This window comes from Triturus cristatus, chromosome 10, assembly GCF_964204655.1.
Source record: "Triturus cristatus chromosome 10, aTriCri1.1, whole genome shotgun sequence".
Taxonomy (NCBI): domain Eukaryota; kingdom Metazoa; phylum Chordata; class Amphibia; order Caudata; family Salamandridae; genus Triturus; species Triturus cristatus.
Window position 1 is genome coordinate 396,697,102 of NC_140593.1, and position 23,033 is coordinate 396,720,134.

The window sequence follows — 23,033 nt, forward strand, 5'->3', positions numbered from 1 at the left end:
TTTTATTTAACACACTGGAAGAAATACGTGGATACATTAAACAGGGCAACGAGGCGAGAGAAGGCGCAGGGCGTATGATGGGAACCTACGGATCATACTAACACTTAATGATCATTAGATCGCAAGTAGGGATCATATATATATCTCACAGGAAAAGTAAAACACATGATCAGAAGCATGTATACCGTAAAAACTTCTGCAGTACCCTTTCACTTCGAGTGCAAGGAAAACGTTCGGTTAATTATATTTTATATCTTCAATCAAAAGTATACATGCTTATCGCTTCAAGGTCCACTGACGGAATCTTCAGAAAATAAACATTGACTTCTGTATTTTTTTTTTTGCGAATACAAAGTTTTCATTTCACCCATTTTTGAAGATACCTAACTAGGGGGCATATTATCAAGAAACAGCGTTAATGGGCTTGATTATATGCCCTTGAGAATTCCCATAGAAGCCCATGTTCTGGTGTCAACATGGGCTTCTATTGGAAATCTCTGCGGCATATTATCAAGCCCATTATCGCCGCTTTAGCGGCAGAACTGGCGCTAAAGCTGCGAGAATGTTAACGCCGCCGTGCTTGATAATCTGCCCCTTGGTTTCTGTAGAGTGTTTTAGAAACGCCTCCCAACTTAACGCATTTGATGCGAAGGTGTAGAGTGATTTTACACGACTGCTGTTTGCACATCTCACAACGGTAGCATGGTTCGGCTCCCCTGTGTTCTGTTCTTCGGAATCCTTACAGGGGCTGTGCAATACCACACGTGATTGATGATTTAGAAGTGTACATCCGCTGAACCAGGGGGCATATTATCAAGCACCACCTTAAAATTATCACTGCTATAGCGGCAGAAAACTGCAGCTAAAGCGGCGATAATGGGCTTGATAATATGCCGCTGGGAATTCCAATAGAAGCCCATGTTGACACCAGAACATGGGCTTCTATGGGAATTCTCAAGGGCATATTATCAAGCCCATTATCGCCACTTTAGCTGCAGTTTTCCGCGGAGATAATTTAAACGCCGTTTCTTGATAGTATGCCCCTAGGTTCTTGGGTCTAGAGTCGAGTGCAAAGTCCACATAATGCCACCACGCTCGGCCCCACTCTACAAAGAATTACTGCATCCTTTTGGTTGGCAATATGGTTTACCTTACTCTGTTAAATAAGGTGGCTGGCCGATGAACTGAAGGTTATCTGGACTACATTGTTGACTGGACGGATTGGGTCTATGAATTGTGAACTTTCATTTTTCCCTTGGCTGTATTCCAATTCTAAGTAGAGGTCCAATCCGCAGACAGTGCTCTGTTAAAAACCAGTGGCATGTGCAGGGCCCCGGCCTGTCGGGCTAGCCACTCTCTCCACGCACCAGTCTCCTCTAAGCACAAGGGCAAGACACAGATGACTAAAACGTATGCTTGGTATGGGTTCGCCTTGTTAAATGAGAGGTCGTGTCACCCCACCCCCACGTTCCTCCTCAATGGGGGTATGTGGTGATGCGAGTTGACGTGCCACGGGGTACAAACATGAAGAACACGATTCGATCTCCTCTTTCCACCCATTTGCCCCAAGGGCAAGAGACTTAAGGGTATACAGAAGTGTCTCAAATCTAGGAGTCAGTGAATGTCTTTTTCTTTTCGAGTTACTAACTCAGTGGTACAACTATTGATGCTGCCGCCCTCCGAGTGACATGGATCAGAAGTATCACGGGAGCTCATTTTATTTATTGTAAACTGTCTCAACGCTACACATACTTATTCGGCTCAAGCCTATAATTTAAAGTTCGCGAGACTGGAGCTGATGAGGAAACAATTTTCAGAAATACACAACAGGCATAAATGTGCTGGAGGGTGATTTTTTATATTTAATTTTTTCCTGTGGAGAAATGCATCAAAGCAGAACAGCGTGCACAGGTGAGAACATTTATAATTGCACATAGAACCATCCGTTAAAAGCCATGGCCGAGTGACGAGTAATTTAATCTGTTACAGGATAGAAAATGCGTTAATTTAATGAAAGTCGGTTTCTCGTGCGTCTTGGTACTTCTGAGGAGCATCTGGTTAGCTCTCATTCATGTGTGACCATACAAGCAGAACATCTCTTAAATTGGAAAAAGCTGCTCCGTTAATAGTGATTAGGACAATCCATGAAGAACAGATATCACACGTGTATATTCAAAAGTAATTATTTAATAACTATAAGCAAGACAAAGCAATAGAGTTGTGCTTCTTTTTCAGACTGGAGGCAATGAAATGTTTAGCTATACAATTTCTCGTATAAACATGAAACAATATTTTTCATCATAGAATAAATACCCTCACAAATGAATGACTGATGGGTGGTGAAGATGCACAAAGCTCTCGGCCAAAGCAGATGCTGAAAGGGTCTTGTGCTCTTCAGTGCGACAGGACGTGCAGTCATTTCATGTAGTTGAATACTTCACAAGCTTACCATAGGTCCCCTTCCAGGCCACCAACACAAAGAACACACACATCCGTGTGTTATGTACATGTTTAAATACATTGATTTCCGTGGTTTTATTACTCTAGCTCTGAAGGAAAAAAAGCTTATACAAAATGTCTTCGCCGAGAGAGACGGCTTCAAATTCTACATTTCTGTCGATTCTCAGTATAAAATAATGTCAACACGTTTAATCAGAAAAGTAAACTGTTTGCATGCTGATTGAGAATTTTCAGTTGGCGATATTGGAGCATAATATTTCAACGATTAGTGAACGGTTCTATAATAAAATATAAAGTATCCCCTTAAAAACAAACCCTCTGCAAGGCCGACTTTACATTTTTTTTTACATCTGTATACAAATTAGATCTTCAACTCAGAAGCCTGCGTTTGCCAGAGCACGAATGCGAGACGTTTATGGACGTGACATCTGCAAAGGCTGAACAAACTTGGGAGAATTTAACAACCATATTAGAGTGCTTGAAACACAATATTTTCTTTATAGTATTTATAAATATATCATACAATACTGTTTCCTGTTACGTTATATACCAATATGGCATTCTTTAACAAGCATAATGCCACCTGATTCTTCAAAAAGCGAATCATTAAAAAAAAAAAAAAAAAGTCAGTGAAAGAAACTAACAACGCCTTCTAAGCATGGAGTTGTAAGCATGGAGTTGGTAAAATTGAAGTTGACATTCCCTTTGATCAGTTCTGGCCAGATGAAAAGGTGGAGAAACATAACCGAGATGTAACACAATATACTATTCACAGTGACATGGCAGCATAGAATGTTTAATTCTATTCACATATTGTTTAATACAGTTTCGAGATTAAAACGCTAGTACTTTTTATGTATTCACAAAAGAATAGCAACAGGAAGATTGTTTTCCAGAATGTTTTTGGATTACAAACGGCTAATAGATCCACTGCAAAAAAAAAAAAAACTTAAAAAAAATACTCGCATATCCAAGGGTAGACTACTGCGGCTCCCTCATTCAGCATTTTCACGTCAGACTTCGTGTTTCTCCCCAGTTGACTGACATATTCTTTAAAAAGCAGAAGTCGGTTCAGTCATTATTAACCTCCCTAGTCTTCCACGGCCAAGGTCCTGTTGAACTACAAGTAAGCGCGCAGTTGGACAGTCACGTTTGAGCATCTATAAAGCTGTAACTGCATGAAGCTAGCTAGAAAAGTAGCGACCAATGCGCAGGCCCACGACCCTTCACCCGGACGAGATTGCCGAGGAGCCGTTCACTGCCGCCGTGCGTGCCCTGTTGCTGAAGGGGCTGTGCAGGCTGTTTCCCGGTGCGCCGCCGGTGCCATTCATGGTGCTAGAAATATGCGGAAACTGCGGGTGCGGGGACTGCACGGGGGTACTCGGACTTGGCAAACAGGACGACGTGGAGGGTACAGCGCCGGCCGGACTGCCGGCCTTGTCGCTGCCAGAGTCACTCTCCATCTCACCGCTGATGTTGTTTAAAGCCGGGTGGCCGAGCTTCATCCGTTTACAGTTCGGCCGCACGCGGTACTTCAAGGGAAGAGGCCCGTTCTGCAAAGGAAGGAGAACTGCACTGTAAGCACATACCGAATCCAAGCAAACACAGACAGTCACAGACACCACAGACACCACACACACAGTCACAGCACACACACACACACACACAGGCACAGCACACACACAGGCACAGCACACACACAGGCACACACACAGTCACAGCACACACAGTCACAACACACACGCACACACAGTCACAGCACACACACAGTCACAGCACACACAGTCAGTCACCCCCCCCCCCCCCCCCCCGATACTCACCCTTCTCCAGGTGTAGATATAGGCGATGTCCATCAGGGTGTAGTAATCTTTCAGCGGCTCCTCTTCGTACATGACATCAATCTGTGCAAAGATACAGGTTCGAAATTTAGGCTGTACATATGTAATGGCGTTTGATAAATTGTTGTGGTGCTTGGTAGTTGTTGAATGGTGTGGCTTCTCTCCTCAACTTCAGAAATATCTATAGCGAGTCTGGGCCACTAAACATGTTAATACAAACAGCATATTAAAGACCCACCTCATCACTTCACAGAGAATTGGACTGCGATACAAAAATATAGCACTCAGCATAACTTTGCCGGCCTACTTCACTAATGTCAAACCCTTCACAACGGAGAACAATCAGTGAGAGAGGTACCACAGGGACATTAACCCAAACAGAATTAATACATTCCGATCAGCCGTATGCATTTTATTAATAAATACCAAGGAACTAGAATAAACACTAGTCCCATCAAACATCCCTTGTGCGTGATTAATAACCCGATTCTCGACCATCCGAAGCAGCTGAAAAACATTCAACATTCTGCTGTTTTAAATGAGTGTTTAATTGAATAACATACAACGCTTGCACCTACTGCTAGGAAAACACACCCCCAGCTAATTTTATTTTAACACCGAAAGTAATGGATCAATGATAAGTTATTAGTTTTCTGCATTTCACCTTTTACCCATCAGAAAAGTTCCCAAAGTAAGAAATGCGACAGAGTTTAACATTAACATCTTTAAATCTCAATTGTAACACTTCCCACCTGAAAGGAGTCATTCAGTGGATAGAAGTGAGTAAATCTCGAGAGCAGCATATGTAAAGTCAATATTCCACAAGACTGTGAAACAAGTGCGAAGATTACCTGAAAACTACTGGGAATGTCCATTTTAGTTCGTAGAAACTTTCTTAGATGCATGACAGTCATGGCTGCCGGGCAGCGCAGATATCTTTTGTCGGTCACCTAATAATACATTGAAAGAGACGCCTCAGTGAGAGATGACAACGCTTGGAAGGACAAGGCAACAAGATTGGACAATGTACATGAAGCTCAGAATGCATTCAGTAGAACAATTAGGTTCAAGGGTAAAATCATAAGTCCACTCGAATGTAGTACTAAGGAACAGCTAAAGGGTCACCTTGGCATGTTGTTCCTTCCTTGTACTGTACCATTTTTGCCAAATATTAACAATAAACTACCTTAAGTACCAACTTTTGCGCTAGAAGCCGATCAGTTTAGTCAACAGATACAGACATTAGATAAACTCGAACTCGTTGCTGCTGGATATACACGGGAGCCAACACGTTTTCGACATACAATTTCGGCTGCTTTTTAACATTCCTTTAGGGACAGATACTTGCCTCCTCCTGTGACTTTTCCAGGTCTTTGTTGTATCCTTCGACTTCCGACCTAAGAGAAACCCGTACACATAGACATATCAGTAGAGGCCTTGTTTAATACATAAAGTGCTTGAACTACTCAAAGTGCATATTTGCAAGGTCGCTAGCTAGCAGACGATGCTTTTACACGCACTGTCTACGCCAGTCAGAGAATACCAATGTAATGTGACTGTTACTAAGGTTAATCAGACAACTGCACCCCTTTGGTTAAAAATAACCATATACTAACACTTTCTAGATTCATTGCGATTTATCAACGTATTAACTGGCTTTTACTGTAAAAGGGGATTTAAAAGCTTAAACATCATATGAGCACAAATAAAAACAATAGAAGTGATTAGGAAGCACAGATTCAACGTGGGAGACTCGAGAAATGGGCAGAACAAGTAAGAACACGTTAAGGAGGCAATGCGAAGACCGCTTTCATTCGATAGATTTGAGAGTCCAACATTTACTGTTATTAAAACCAGAATACACGTTGTTGAAAGGATAAACCCAAACGAATTATTACATGGATTGCTAGCTTCATTTAGGTACATTGCTGTACTTGCCTATTCTGGTCAAAGAACTCAATGGAGAGGCTTATGATCTCATCATCGGTTATTATTCGTTTGTCTTCGTCGGCAACTTCGCCCCGGTCTTCGTTAGACCCGTTAGCAACTGCGGAGACAGGATGAAACAGACAGGACTCTATAAAGTGAACTTTGAATGTTCTCAAGTGCCCGGCTCCAAGCCAAGAAGACCTCGTCCCCTGTGCTGTAGACTTCAAGCCATATTAACAAAGGAAACACACCTCGCAGACAGCACCTCAGTTTCCATAGCCGATAGTCTTGACTACATCCCCACATTTTAGACAGTATTACTTCGCTCGAGCTACAAGATTTAAGGGGGTAATTACACCCGTATGCATTTTTAAATGATACTAGATTTCGTGTCAAGCTGTGCTTTTCACTGAATTAATATAACCAAGTAGGCAAGGTAAGCATAGCGTTGTAGCACAAAAGAAACAACCTTTACCATCCGCTGAAGGGTGGGCTGCATAGAAATCCCGTCGTCTTTTCATTTCATCTACAGAAGGAAAACACCTCGGCATTAAACTCCTCAAAAATAGTAGACTTCACATGCACACAACACTTGGATTAAAAACAACCAGTGACTTACTTTTAAAAAGGCCTGGAACTAACTTGTACACAATGTCTTGGAGAGTTTTGTCCGCCCTGCCAAGGGAAAAAGTACGTCAATTACAAAGTCCCAGTCCTCTTGAGCAGATACAGATATATTTAAATCACAGAGTTGAAACAGACATGGCCACAAGGGCATAAGATTAGTTATGTCGCGATAAATATTCATATAAGCATCCAATTGACATTAATCACACCTCTATTAAACGTTTCGTCCAGTGCAAAGGCACTGTACCGAGGTTATAAAAAGATATGAACAGCCCCTGAATGCCCCATTGGGAGGGGGCAGCAGCAGCAGTTATACTCAACATTGAACCTCGTTTTAACCTGCACGATAAGCACATAGCAGAGATCGGTAATACACACTCATGCAGTCAAAATGTGGTCTTGTAACGTAAAGGGGTTTAAATACCACAATGTGAGCTCGCTTATTAACAGTACCCCTCAAGCTTTGGCGGGAAATAAACATGTTATTACATTTCGACAATAGGACTGGATAAGTGTTGACCACGGAGGGGTTGCATTCATCTTGGAGATGCTACTTGAAGCCTTTATGTGTTTTTTTACCAACTTGCACCGAAGCATTTCTGCCGAAATGGAGTAGTTAAGAAGCTCAGAACAATTAGACACAATCAGTGGGGTGACAATACGATTAGAGTATTTTGCATGTAATTTGCATAAAATATTCACAGATTTGTTCCAATACACGCATTTACTGCTACAGGAGGGAGTACCCCTCATTGTGTAATTGTGGGCAACACCCTTAAACCCGCTTTTACATCTCAGATCCCTAGAATCGAGGATCAGCAATTCGGCCACTCGGCTCGATCTAAAACTGGGTTAGAACCTGACTCCGACCCGGACAGGCCTATTGAGCACTCAGGCAGGGCCCGAAGGTCTGGTCTGACAGGCCAATGTGTGGGCCTTTTCTTTGACTGTCTGTGGGGCTATTTTAAGGTCTGATGGGCTGGCTGCTCCGTTGATTTCCCGGATATTAGCAAAAATGTTGCCGCAACAAGCTCAAACTTGAAAACACCTAATTTGCAAACATGTGCCACTTTTTGGCATCTAATACACTAATCGAGCCATTTATATTTTGGTGCCTTGGCCTATTTTCTGTCTCAATCCGCCCCTGGTTACAAATGGTTCTTAACATCAGGAAGCCAGAGCTCTCTAGTCCCACACAAGGCAGTTTTAATGTCCTCTCTTCGTGCCAAACAAGATCGCCAGCGCACAACCTACCGGATGTTGAGCAGGGGCCTGGTTTTGTGAACCTGGACATCGCATATTGGACAATACTTGCTGGTCTCCAAATATCGCACGATGCACGTTTTACAAACTGAAAGGAAAAAAACAAACACTTTTAGTCCGGGTAGTAAATTGGTTACTGTGTGCGCGAATAAATACAACGCCCAAGCTAGTTCAGTGCCTCTCCTTGAAAGAGTTGCAGAAGAAAGCATTACATTAAAACAGCGTGGTGCATAACAGGAATCTTATTCCAAAATAAGTATACGTAGCCATTTACAGTGCAGATCACAGGAAGACACACCATATGCTTGTTGCTGAATCAGGTCCTGTTTTTATAACAGAGTCCGGGTTTTATGAAAGGTGTGTGGAGCTCCACCACACATTCCATTTCAGCTCAGTTTTACACGCAAGACCATCTAGGAGATAGTCGGAAAACCATGAGCTCCTGCAGTTGGCGTGCAGTACACTCCGGTGTACGCACCAGGTGTTGGTTATTTTATACTTAAGAGGAGGAGCTTGACTGAAATAGGTAGTCATTGGTTGAGTGTGTGGGCCGCAGGGGCGCAAGGCTTACCACCATAAACTCGTACAGGGGATGCAGGCGCTCAGTGATGGTTGCTTTTTTTTTATTAAGGGACCAGGCTAGCGATATCGAAGGAGAGTATTCAATCAATATTTGACCTTTATTACAAAAAAAGGTGGGAAGCCCACGGTGTCACAGGAATGCAGGCACTGGGTAGAGGTCGTTATGTAAATAAATGCGGGGAAGCAAGGTCAACCGTCCCCCCCTCACCCCCCCCCCCGATGTGCACAGTCAGCGACTGCTGTTGCAATAAAGGCAGAGGGCCGGGTACTCACAGGAGTGAAGGCACTCGATGATGGTCGTGGCGTCTATGAAGTACCCGCCGCACAGCACGCACATTAGATGCGGATTCAGCTCCGTGATTTTGATCCTGGTGGTTCGATGCATGTTTGCTCCGCAGACAGACCTGGAAAGTAAAGCGATAGAATTGGTCGTTAACAGGGTTTCCGCGGACACCTGCCCCCGACAAACGCTAGCCCCGCCTCTCATTCAGCACCCACTGAGGTAGGTGGAGAGTAACTAAACACTACCGTACAGTGGTCCTTCTGGGTTCAGATTTCCACCGGGACAATGCATGCGCACCCACCGGCGGTTACACGAAAGCCTCGACATACATTAGAGTGCATGCAAACAACCCTTTCTACTCCGGAGTAGTGACCCGTCGTGTGCAGCGCCGGCAGCTCACCGGACACTGCAGAGCTTTGTTCCCCGCCATAAGCTTTTCCTCACTCAGAAGGTCGCCGCGGCGATTGGTTCTCCGGTATGTTTTGGTTTTTCATGCACACACACAAACCTATCTTATTTTTTTTTTTAGGTGACGCTGCTCACGTTCCGCGGCACCTAGATAGCCCCCCAGCCACGAAAAGCAGCACACACCGGCTCGCTTGCAGAAACCTCACTACCTCCCGCACAAAGAGCCGGGGCTCACACAATAACAGACACCTTTTCCAATACATCACCACGTACATTTATGGCTGCCTTCTGGTCCCTGAATGTTTACCACGCTGCCAATCGCCGACCCAAGCCGTGCACACAACACCAGGTAACAAAAGGGGGGACGGGAAGAAGCCTTGCCCGGCCACTGACCCGTCGCCACGCACCTTAACGGATCATGGAAACACATTTATGAGCACACATTAAAATGCGAAATGTGGTGGCAGGGACCCTAGCCGGCTGACTGCGAGGCAGGGACCAGCGGCTGTAATGTTCCGGAGACGCAATTTTATTTATTAAGGAGCACAACAAAAATTGACGTCTGCTGGTGCCCGAGCACAACCATTCCCGAGGTTGCCATGGCAACCCCTTTACACTTGGCATCTCGCCAGAGCCTGGAAATGAAGTGAGGGGGGAGGGGAGAGCAGCGCGCACAGGCAAGAGAAACAGAGCAGACCAGCCAGCGCCTGCCAGGAGGAGACCGCGGGTCACCGAGGAGGCGTTTAAGGAAGAGTGGAAGATATCCCAATGGATGCAGAAGTTGTAATGGTGCGATGCTGGAAAAAGATAGTGGGTAGCGAAGGAGAGGTGCCAGACAGCTGAAGAAAGCAGCCCCGGGATCGCTAGAGCAATCGGAGAGGCAGAGGTAGACCCGGAAGAAAGAGATGAGGCATCTAAATGGATATATCCAAGAGAGGGAGGAGTGATGAGAAGTGGTTCAAGGGATAGTGAGTTGCAACGGTGGAGACATTTAATGAGGAGCACCCCCCCACCCCCCATGATGAATAAAGTTAACTGAGGATATCCCAAGACAAGCCGAGGTGGAGGGCCGGTTGTGTGTGTGTGTGTGTGTGTGTGTTGGGGGGGGGGGGGGGTCACAGAGAGAAGAGAGGGGGAGGAGAGAGCAGGGCAAGGGTGAAACAGAAGCTTAAGAGACTACGGAGGGTCATCTCGAGGAAACGCAAATCCTAAAGAAGGAATACGGGACTACTAAATGAGGAGTTCCCAAACTTTCGGGGCAGAGGGGCTGGAGGTGGGAGAGAGTGGAGCCGTAGAGCGAGGTCTAGTAGATGAGGGCGACCTAGAGGAAACATTAAAGAGCCAGAGGAGCACGTTGGTAAACGGAATATCTCCATAAATGGCGATCCTCCTAGTGAGTCCAGACAGAAAAGTTAGAGGGTAGCACAAGATGGGTCAGATGTAGGGTGACCAGGCGTCAGGTATTTACCGGGAGAGTCCCGGTTTCACCAGCTATCATGGCAGATTACAGCAAATTTAGCTCATGTCACTGTTTTTAAAGAGGGGTCGACAGAAAAGGGTAGGAGGTATCTTTTTATGATTTGGAAAGCAGGGATAGTTAGCAGCTGTTATAAGAAAGCTATTTAATTAACAGGAATGCTACTGGCTTTACAAATGCAAAAGAAACAACTGATGGACAGAATGCTGGACAATGCAAACATTCATCCCCAGTCACAAAGATCTGGATTTAATCCATCATTCTTTTGCTCACCCCAGTTTGGACCCAACCATATGCAAATCAGTCTTGACCTGTTCCTTATGGGAACAGTCCAGCTCGAACTGCCAAGCCAGGTCCTCCCTGGACCGGAAACAAGCATCCTGGGACCGGTTTCAGGGCATCACCCTTCGTCAGCCAGGCTAGCTTGAATCCAGTGGTGTAGTGAGCACAGGACAGACGTCTGGGCATACCCTTCCCACTTAGGGCGACATATGCAAAAGAAACAATTGATGGACGGAATGCTGACAATGCAAACATTCACCCCCAGTCACAAAGATCTGGGTTTAATCCATCATTCTTTTGCTCACCACACCACCCCAGTTTGGACCCAGCCATACGCAAATCAGTCTTGACCCTGTTCCTTATGGGAACAGTCCAGCCCGAACTGCCAAGCCAGGGCATCCTTAGACCGTAAACAAGCATCCTGGGACCAGTTTCAGAGCATCACCCTTCATCAGCCAGGCTAGCTTGAATCCAGTGGTGTAGTGAGCACGGGACCCACTTCTGGGCATAACCTTCCCACTAAGAGCGACATATGCAAAAGAAACAGGGCAGCAAAAAAACAATGGATTTAGGCCCAGATCTCTGTACTGGGGTGAATGTATGACATTGTTCTACATTCTGTCCATCAATTGCTCTTTTTGCAACTGGCTTTAAAAATGGCATTTTATTTATGTTCTTAGTGTCTTTTCTGTAATTCTCTGCCAAGTAGAACTGTCATTCTGTGCGCTCGGTTGAGTAAAATTCTAGTCCTCCTATTTTTGGGATATGTCCTGGCTTTTGGGTTTAAAATTCTGGTCACCATAGTCAGATGGCCTCTTAAGAGAGAGAGAGACATAAAAAAAAGAGGTGTAAAAACTGGGTATAAGAAGACCCATATTTTGGGGTCAGACAGGACATGGGGGAGCAGGGCTGTCACAATGCGGAAGCAGAGCAGACAGCATGAGACTACTTACAAAGGAAATGCGATTCAGGGCCATAGGAAAACATTGCAATTGGTAAGATTGCGGCGTGAAAATGAGGTAATTTTTTTATCTTTGGAGAGAACTACTCAATATGGACTGAAGAAAGGCGGCAGGAGTTAACTGAAAGCAGGCGAAGAAACAGGAACATAATCAGAGAAGAGCAAGTAGTTGAGAGGGTGTTGATGGATGCGAGGAGCAGATACCCACAGGAGAATCAAGCGTTGGCAAAGCCAATAGGCCTAGATTTAACTTGTTACCATGCAGAAACAGCGTGTGTGTGTGTGTGTGTATAGATATATATATACATATATACACACACACACAAGCTCATTAAAGTCAGACTTATTGACTTTGGCAATTTTTTTAACATTAAAATTGAGGCGGAAGAATAATGGATAAGAGACAGATGTAGAAACCATTGGGAAGTCATACAAGGGAAAAACAGGAAATACATGAAAATGACTAGAAAGACAGGGAAAATAATATCAAAGAAAACAACAAAAATACAAACAAGTCCTGACTAAAACATTAAAGAAAGACTGATTCCTTGGGAAAAAATAAAGAAAATTGCATTCAATATGCAATAAACATATGAAATAAATTATTTTAATGTGTGATGATTCAGTGTACTTTTGGGATATACCAAGTCTCCTATGTGTTACAATGCACACAGACCAAAATAGGGACAATGATACACCAAACAGACAACAGCACGAGGTGAAAGAGAAATACCTTCTGAGTGAAAGCAAGGCCCACGCTATGTAGTTTATACAGAATTGATAACCGTAGGTCTACAGAGCGCTGCACTGTCCAACTAGACTTAAAAAGTGGATCCTGAGACTGCAGGGACTGATATAAAAAAAAAACCTAGAGGAGAAATTCAACAAGGGGAGCGAGCGGTCACAAGCACACCTGGTAGAAAGTTGAAAAAGGCAGATGGAAAAGCAATCATACGCGAGAACAACGCAGGAAGAGGAGTGTACATGTAGTAGACCCCACAGTATAATTTTGCACAGTAAAGATTAGATAGAGGCAGGCAAAACAATGGGGTGTATGTGGATTGGTATAGGGTGAAGGCATGTCGCATTAAATTGAGTGCAACTGCTGGCAAGAGAGATTAAGCCATGTCATAGGGGAACAAATATCAATGAGCAGAGACATATACGAGAACTGTGGACATCAACAGGTAAGAGTAGAACAAGTAACTTAGTGGACGAGGCGACCACAACTGAATGTGGCTGTCTGGAAGGAAGAAGTTGAAGCCTAGTGAAGGATACTTGGCAGTTAAGGAATTAAGCTTTGCGCTGTCTACCACCAACTTAGAGTCTTACCCCATCCTCTACAAATCTGAGGAGCAGGGCCTCTCAGAGAAGACCCTAGGTAGGAAAGAGATGCAGCTAAACATAATAGTGTGTCCAGTAGCGTTGGTGAAGAACAGTAGACATACATGGATAGACACAGTAGCATAGAACATAAGTGATGGTGAAAATATCTTATGCATGAATAGAAGAGACCCTGGGTGATGATGGAGCAGGTAAAACGAAATTTTGTATACCTCCTCTAAATTGCATGAAGTTCATTACGTATTCATTCTAAATTTAATTTGCAATAACCTGTTGGCAGTGAAAATTTATTAATCAAATTTGCACCTTCATAAACACAAGATACACGTGGGACTAAAATGCTAATTGCATGGCAGAATGAATTAATTATGGTACACAAACTAACCTTAGATTGTGGTGAAATAGAAAATTGCATGATTTATGTTGCTTTGTGATTGTTTGTGCTTTCAAAACTATCAAATGGTGAGTATTATCGCTTTAAATGTTGCTACAGCTAGGGAAATACTAATATACATTGGGATTAGTGTGGGTTTAAACATTAGAATCTCCATTTCTATGTTTTAATTACTGAGATGTCTGTTTTTGCTTAAGTTGGCATTCAGGCCTACTAGGCCACTGTACCCAAGATGGAGTTCTCTGAAGCGGGCGCCACCATGTGAGCGCGATGATTTCTGCGCAGAATCGGATTGCTCTGGAGATCTCCAAATGACCCGAATCTATGACACAGTGTTTTCGGTCAAGGACAGGGACTGGTTTGCCTGCCAAAAGACGACGGTGTGGGAACAGCGTAAAGGACAATAAAGAACCTGTGGAGAGAGGACTTCTTTTCCTCGAACTGTTACATTCGCTGCTCTCGCCTAGGAGCTAAATGAACCTTATTGAATTTGCGCCTTCCTATGCCAAGTCTTCATGAAGAACCAGTTTTGCCCTGGGAAACGTTTAGAAAACTTACAGATAACCCTGAACTGTCCAATCAGAACATTTCTCTACCCCCAAAATGTTGCCTGTTAAAATGAAGTAAGAGGGCAAAAAAGGGTATCTAAAGCCCTCATCCGCCATTGGGGGTCGGTCATCGAGTTGATCTTTCATGGCGTTGGGTCTGCATTGAGCTGGTGGCGATGTATTGGTTTGCTTTGGCTTTCGCGAGAAAAGTTTGCAGTGCATCCTATATTTCGTCTGACGGGTTGATCTTTTGCTGTGGGTCGGACAGCCTATACTGGGAATTGTACCAGAGAATGCGGATAACTCTCAGTTTAATCAGAAAGTCGTAGACGCTTGCTAATTGGTAATTAATTAACTGCGTTTCCTAAATTCATGCTTATTTACTAAATGTTTGTTTTCTCTTTAAATAAAACCGAGTTTATATTATGAGCTGTAGTGAATAAATGCCAACGGAGAGAAATTATTATTAGATAAACAAAGTTGAAATAATACGAAATGAGTATGTGGTTCTTTAATTAATTAATTACAGAAAATATCAAATGTTTCCTAGGCTTTAATTGTGTTATAGCTGGTTCTAATTCACCATCAACCAGTCCAACTAATTGGTCCATCGACCAAGTGGTGGAGTGCCTTGATGTTAAGGTCAGGATTCTGTAGGTGTATATGTATAAAATGTAAATAATGTAAAGAAAAATAATCCTGATCGGTAATAAGGTACCCACATGTCCAGCGCTTTTCTCCTGTGTGCGGATTCGAGTGAGATTTATTGAATGACGAGTGCGTGTTGGTGTTATGGGCCCCACCAATGAATGAGGTGTATGCATGAGTTGTTGTGATTACGAATCTGTGACATAGGGAGAATATGTAAATTTTGTCCTTTGCGCTGCATCAGATTTCTTGGTAGCAGATTGATGGTTATTATTGTATTGGTTTGGTGATTATCGATTTATGTTTAACACTTTATGTTGAGTATTGTTTATTTTAAATGTAGTCGGAAATTTGAAGCTTGCGGGAAGTAGGGAGTGGATTTATGTGGCAAGAGAAGTCACATGGAATTGAACATTGTCTGGTTTCAAGAATTGTAATAACACGGAATTGTGTTAGGTTAGGGAAATCTCTGTGTGAATGTGTGTGTGTGTCATGGTAATAGGTTCTCTTGTGAAACTCTGACCTTAATTCTCAGGAGCATTGTAGTCTCCACATGTGTTTTATCCCCAGAGAAACAGTTTGCCTTTTGCTTGATAGAAGGGTAAGGTAGAGGGAAGTGCTACTTTATCGGCGTAACGGAAAATTCTGTGGTAGGGTAGAGGTAAGCGCTGCCTACTGGAAAGACAGAATTCTTGTGTAAATGAACAAAGCTATCTCTTTGGTTTAGTGAAACAGGCAATGGAGAGGTTTTATGTTGTTACTAACAGATTTTGATTAAAGAAAACGTAAGAAAAGTTTGCAGATAAAATTTGTAAAGGAGGGGTCAGCAGGAGTAGCGAGAAAGGCTGACTTCAGAAAGACCGCGCTGGGATTGGTCAGCTGTAGAAAGACGAAGCTTGCACTGATTGGCGCGTTAGTGTGAGACGCGCTGGGAGAATTACCAGAGTGACATAGACGCCCAGGATTGGTGCGTTAGCGTGAGTCGCGCTGGGATTGGACAGAATACGGAGAAGCCGTGAAAGAAGTGATTTGCAAAGCTTAGTTGATTAAGAACTTTTGAAAATCAAAAATGATGTACTACGTTCCACCTGAGAAAGAGAAAATCATGGTTTGGAAAAATCAAAGACCTATTTAAAAAGGATAAGCCGATTGTAACTAGGGAAGGACAGATACTTCCGCCACCAAAAACGCCTGCATCTTTTATGGTAGCGAAATATGGTCATCATACATTTATTTGGTTAGAGAATCGGGCAAAGTATACCAAAGATGATGGAGTGCTAGCATTTCCGGTAAATGGTTCCTTTAGTTTGGCGGTATTACGAAATTTATGAGATAGAATGATGAGGTTAGAACCGAAACCCAGACCTACCCAATTCGAGGCTTTGACTGAATGGGAAGAAGAGATGTATGAAAGGGAAAGGCATCGGAGTGGGAGAAGGTATAATTATATATTTGGTAGACATTGTGGTCAAGAAAGTCATGATGACAGCATGAGAAGATGGCGAAATGCGAGCATGAGCATGACTAAATGGTATGTTCCCTCTGAGAAACCCTGGAGAGATGAGTGGCAGAAAATGCACAGAAAAGAGAAATAACAGGGTCAGAAGGTTACAGATATGGAGTGAGTGAATCAGAAGATGAAGTGCTGGAAGACATGTTTTATAAAAACCCACCTCCATATCAACAGGATTCTGCGTTGGTGACGCCGAGTGCAAAGGAGACCATAATGAATAAAATTTTTGAGCAAATGCCACCTAATTTGAGGAAAAAATATTCCAGTTAAAGATTCTGAAATGTCACAGACCGCAAGAACTGAAAATGAAAAATCAGCAGAGTTAGCTAGAACTACACTGGAATTAACTGAAAAGATTAGAGAATTATCTAAGAATATGGAAGCAGTGACTGTGCCTGTAACTATAGGACCAGTGATACCGGTTTTTGATAAACAAAAAGACAGTGAGCATTGTTTAACAGTCCCAAATTGCGGAATGCAAAAAGAGAAAGAAAGGAGTAGTTCAGGAGAAAATGAATGGAAAGTTACTGCAGGAATATCAGGATTAAGTACCCCTAAAAATTATTAACTAATCAAAGTCCAGCGAGTAAGACACCTATGACAACAGAATCAGCAACAGAAACCCCAGAGAGAATTACAGATAAAATGAGAATAGAGACAACCCCTGTAGGACCAACATCGGAAGAACTAAGTGATTGGTTAATAAGTTTACAGAAAAAAAGATACAGAACCACAACCTTTAGATGTAGCAAAATTAAAAGTAACATTAGAAGAGGTAATTGTACGAACAATTCCAACTGAAAAATTAAAAGCATACCAGGATGGAGTTAATGTTTTTATGTAAAAGCATAACTTGGAGAGCAAGGACTTTGCATGAAAATTTAGAAGAGACAGCGAGTGAAATGGGAATGGATTTTGAGAAAATAAGGTCATTACAAAAGCCATATAGGGTAGATGTTTCTGAAAAGGATATTGAAAACTTGAATACTGCAGGGAGACTGACCCAAATTAAAGAACTGATTGCATTGTTAAGAAAATGGGGTGATGTGGATCGGTGGAAAAGTAGATGGTTTAGAAAGAGAGAGGAAACTACAGATAAGACATCTCTAGCTTTCCCAGTGAGAGAAAAAGAGCCAGTGGTAACAGAATGTCCCATGAGAGAAATTCCTGGAGGAGGATATGTGCATGTTCCATGAACTAGACAGGATATTTTGTCTTTTACCAATGATTTTCCAAGGTTAAGAGAAAAACCCGTTGAATGGTGCCGGCAGATAGGGCATAATCTAAAATTACAACAGATTGGCCAACACAAGAATATCCTAGAGATCCCAAGACGGGAGCCCCCGATCTAGAAGTAATGAAAAAATATGATCAGGTAATTACTTTTTTGAAAAATAAAGTACCTCCGAAAGAAACTGACTGGGTAAAGATTGACAGAACTCACCAGGAGGCTAAAGAATCAGTGCATGCGTATTACGAAAGGTTATAGTTGGCTTTTAAACAATACAGTGGATTTGAGAAATTAAGCGAAAAGGATGAGTCATTTTGTGTACAGATTTGTTTATGGTTTAAGGCTTGAAGTTAGTGAAATGATTAAATAGTATACAGTAGATTGGCAAAACAAAAAGATAGACAAAGTGTTACGACATGCAAAATATTTTAGTGATGAAATTGAAGCCAAACAGCATAAGCTGAAAGAAAAGGCAATGTGGGCACAGGTTAAGTTAGCCAAGCGACAAGAAGCCCAGTTAATCGAGCAAGCGAATGGAATGGGGCAAGCAAAACAAAAGCCTAATATTTGAAAAGGAAAAGGACAGATCAGCATAGAGGAAGCTAAAAAGAAATGGCCATGTCATAATTGCGGAAAATTAGGGCATTGGAAATCCGAGTGTAAATTGCCACCAAGAGCTAATGGTGATAATTCATCATTAAATCCACAGGTGCAGAATGATGCGAGTTGCCAACCGCCGCAACAGCAGCAGGTTGTTACCCAACAGTGTCAGGTGCCAAAGCCACATTTTCCACAGAACGTAAATCCTCAAAGATACAGTAAAGAGACAGGATTCTACACCGAAGAACAGGTAACAAAGCTACCACGCGCTGGTGCCTTTTCGCAGTATTGGCTGCAACGCGATGAGAGTGAGTCAGAAGAGAATTATTGACGGTGCCTAGGAGAGGAAGAGGAGTGCGTACTTGGCGCAACTCTAGAGGTAGACCAGACGGGACCCTTTGTGGATGGAAAGGTGAATGAAGTAAACATTACTTTCCTAGTGGATACTGGTCCTACTGGTTCAACGGTTAGATCAGCTGAAGTGAAAAATCTTCCTCTCTCGGGTGAAACAATCCAAGTAGTTGGAGTTTCAAACAGACAGATAAAAGCTTATCTTGCTGATCCTATAAAGGTTAGAATAGGGAAATTCACTGATCTGCATCGATTTGTCGTATGCGACACTAGTCCTGTAAATCTGTTGGGTAGAGATTTACTGTGTAAGATGAATTGCACCATCTTTTGTACACCTGATGGTATAGCCTTTGAAACTCCTGATGAAGACATACTGTATAGCATGAAAATGGTAAACTTAGAACCTGAAATTACTGAGGCATTTGTTGTATTTGATCCGGAAGGATTGCCTCAAGAGTTGAAAAAAACAGGGAAAACAGAAGTGTGGGATTTCACAGGAGAGTATGTTGGATTAATGAAAAGGGTAGATCCTGTAAAAAAAAAAAAGGAGTAAATTACCTGAATATTCCTCAGTATAAATTATCAGAAATAATTGCAGGAGTAACGCCTGTAATAGACAGAATGATTGAACAAGGAATTCTGAGAGAGATACTGAGCAGTACATGTAACTCACCGATCATGGGTGTGAAAAAGCCAAATGGGACCTTTAGAATAGTACAGGATTTGAGAAAAGTAAATAAAAGTGTTGTTCCTTGCTGTCCCATTGAGCCAAACCCTTCGATAATTCTATATCAGATTCCCCATGATGCAGAATGGTACACAGTCATTGACTTGTGTCATGCTTTCTTTTCTATTCCATTGCAGCCTGTTAGCCAACAACTTTTTGCATTCCGGTTAGCATATTTTGGCATGGTGCCGTATCCTTCAAGGGTATACAGAGAGTCCTTCAATATTTAATCAGATTCTAAAGAAGTCACTGGAAGATTTAAAAATGCCAGAAAGTTCAGTGCTTGTTCAATACATCTATGACCTATTAGTGGCATCAAAGACGCGAGAAGCATGCGTGGTTGACACGGTTGTGCTGTTAAATCATTTGGCCGATGGAGGACTTAAAGTATCCCCATCAAAATTGCAGTTTTGTCAGAAAGAAGTACAATACTTAGGTCATAAGATTGAAAAAGGCCTGAGAAAAGTAACAATGGACAGAATTAGAATAATCAAAGGAATGAGAGCACCAATGACACAGAGAGAAGTCAGAATGTTTCTTGGAATGGTGGGATATTGTTGACAGTGGATCAGCAATTTCTTGCTGATCGCAAAACCACTAGTACATTTGACAAAGAGTGATGTTAAAGATCCCCTTGAGCTGAATAAAGAAGAAATGAAATCTTTTAAACAATTGAGAGACAGCTTGTGTGAAGCACTAGCTCTTGGAATGCCTGATTACAAAAAAGAATTCGAGCTATATTGCAGTGAGAGAAATGGGTGTGCTCTTTCCGTGTTAGTGCAGAGACATGGAAGATTGAGACGACCGATTGCATATTTTTCAGCTGTACTAGAACCAGTAGCTGTAGCATTGCCTGGTTGTTTGAAAGCCGTGGCAGCCACCTGTAAGCGTTTGGAACTAAGTGAAGGAATTGTAATGGGATACCTGTGAGAGTGTTTGTTCCCAATGATGTGGCGATCCTTTTGACAAGAAGTAAAAAACAGTTCATGACGCATAGTCGTCTGACTAAGTATCAAAAGGTGATTTTGGGTGCTACAAATGTGAGTCTTGTAAGATGCACTAATGTGAACCCATCGACATTACTACCTGATGCTGTGAATGCGGAGGTGAAAGATGATGTTGATCATGATTGTTTGGAAGTGCTTGATTTTTGCACCAAGCCGCATACAGACATAAAAGTTGTGCCTCTGAAAGAGAGTGACTATGTGATGTTTGTGGATGGGTCTTGCCTAAGAACTGGAGAAGGGATTTTGAGTGCTGCATATGCTGTATGTACTATAGCGACTGTATTGGAAGCATCTTGTTTGAGAGGAGTATGATCTGCTCAGGTTGCTGAATTGTTTGCACTGATTAGAGCATGCAAGTAGGGAAAGAATGTGAGAGTCACTGTGATTACTGACAGTCAGTATGAGTTTGGAGTGGTGCATGATTTTGGCCAAATTTGGTACCAAAGAGGTTTCTTGACTTCGAGTGGAACTCCAATCAGAAATGCAGAAATAGTTGGGAAATTACTTGAGGCGATACAGCTGCCTAAACAGATTGCTGTTATTAAATGTAGTGCACACAGAAAGGCAACTGACTACGTGTCAGCAGGCAATGAATTTGCCAACGATCTAGCACAGTATTGTGCACAAAACCAAACTTCATTAAATCGTAACAGGGAGATTAAATGGATTTATGTCCCTTGCTTTTTACTAACACCGTAAGTACATGGGATGAAGTGAGACAGTTACAGGAAGAGGCAGGGGAAGAGGAGAAGAAACAGTGGATAAAATCAGGATGTACACCACGAGAAGCAGACAGAGTTTGGGTTTACTGCGATGGAAGACCAGTAATGCCTAATAGCATGATTTCTACCAATGCACGGATGTACCATGGGCAGGCTCACATAGGCAGGGATGCCATGATTAGACTTTTTAAACAGACCTGGTATAATGCAAAGTTTTGGCTTATAGCGGAGAGCCTTTGTCAGAGATGTCTCATATGCAACTACAAAAAGGGACCGGGGGTCTAAAAAGAAACACAGTAAGTGATGTATATGCTAACTGAAGGTCTTCTTTTATCCCTGGCAATCCGAGCTGAGCATGATTGCCATCAAATTATATCATGTGATAGAGCTAAATTGTCAAGCCCTGTAAGTCATTGTTATCACGTGGTAATCTGCCACATCCATGAGGATGACCGTTAGAACGTAAGGGTCTCCTCCGTGGCGAGCTCATATGCTCTCCGTGGATGCCATTCCCCACCAAGGCAAACAATTCATGCCATAAAGTGTGCAAAATAACATAGAAAAACTATGAAAAAAACTATGTAATGCAGTGCAGTGAAAAATAAAAAGGTTATGAGAAAAGATGTTTTGGCAATATCTCTTTCCTCACACCTAGTAAAACCTGAAGGAGTTAAGTCAAGCTCCCGCTATTGATTCATAGTAGAGCACTATAACTCCTTATCTGAGGTCAACATGTTTCAGCCTAAGTGGAAGTGATCCAGGCTTTCATCAGGACCAAATCGAAGATACTGCATATTAACCAACAAAATTTCTAAGCAGTATAAGAGAGAAGAACCATACAACCTCGCTTGGTGCGAAGCCTTCATATGCAGGATGCAATCATCACCTACAAGAAGATAAATCAATTATCATACTTTGTGTTATTTAGGAAACCAGAAACCAGCAGGCATAAAGTTACGTCCTAAATGGCTCAGATGTATCCGCTTACCCTGATAGTTCAAGGTCCAAACCTCACCTCCCTGGAACCTTCCTCGGGTGTAGATGAGGCCCCGCTCTATAATAAAACAGGGGAAAATAAAAGAGAATGGGCTCTGCAGCCAAGTTCAGGCTGAAACAGCCAAGGAAAACCCCATCAAAAGTATAGGGTCCAGCCGGGTTATATAACAATTATCCTTCCCACCTTTACACTCTTTAAAACAAATAGACCTGTCAGATGTCCTAGACCCATTGTGATCATGGAGACTGCTATTATACAAAGAAAAACCAGTCACAGACTATACTAGCTAAGTGCCTCTAGATCTTCATGGCTAACCCGTTAGTATTAAGTGGCTTAATAGGCTCAGCACCACTCAAAACATCAAAATCAGCATGGTATTCATTGACTCTATGTCTAAATAATTCGCTTATGCTGTGCAGGGGCGAAATAAATGTCCTCATTTCTACAATTTTTGGAGCATGTATTCTCACTCAACTACGGCTCCAAGGCCGCTAAATGCAAGGACCATCAACCGAAAATACGTGTCCGTTGCTCTACGTAACTAGATCAATATCACTCAATTATGCATACACTGACCTGTCCGTCGGTACCTCTGGACTCCCGCCGAGTTCAGGGAAGGAGGCACCGGAGTCTTAAACATCTGCGATTTAAATACCCTATGTTGTGATGTGTCTACATCCGGTTATGAAAAAGCGCGCGCTCCTGTTGGTAGCGGAGTGGCAACGCCGAACTACAAAATGACGTCACACGCGTCTCTTTTGTAGTTTTAAAGAGGCGCGCGCTCAGTCGCACTCAACGTGGCGCCGCTAGACTACAGAATGACGTCACGCGTGATTGCCCT

General features: G+C 42.7%; 1 protein-coding gene across 6 annotated transcripts in view; it reads right to left on the reverse strand.

The window, feature by feature from the left end:
- Positions 1-2,169: 2,169 nt before the first annotated feature.
- Positions 2,170-23,033, reverse strand: part of BMI1 (BMI1 proto-oncogene, polycomb ring finger) — a 188,410-nt gene continuing 167,546 nt past the window's right edge. For 4 of the 6 annotated variants that reach the window (XM_085631664.1, XM_085631660.1, XM_085631662.1 and 1 more), the window contains 9 exons: positions 8,973-9,103; positions 8,109-8,205; positions 6,847-6,902; positions 6,697-6,753; positions 6,237-6,345; positions 5,647-5,695; positions 5,150-5,248; positions 4,281-4,361; positions 2,170-4,013 (listed from right to left, as the gene is read on the reverse strand). In XM_085631664.1, the coding sequence (XP_085487790.1) occupies positions 3,687-4,013; positions 4,281-4,361; positions 5,150-5,248; positions 5,647-5,695; positions 6,237-6,345; positions 6,697-6,753; positions 6,847-6,902; positions 8,109-8,205; positions 8,973-9,103 (1,006 nt within the window). In that variant the 3' untranslated portion in view covers positions 2,170-3,686. Of the gene's footprint in view, positions 4,014-4,280; positions 4,362-5,149; positions 5,249-5,646; positions 5,696-6,236; positions 6,346-6,696; positions 6,754-6,846; positions 6,903-8,108; positions 8,206-8,972; positions 9,104-23,033 lie in introns of those variants that run through there. The other 2 variants (XM_085631661.1, XM_085631665.1) reach the window with 1 other exon arrangement.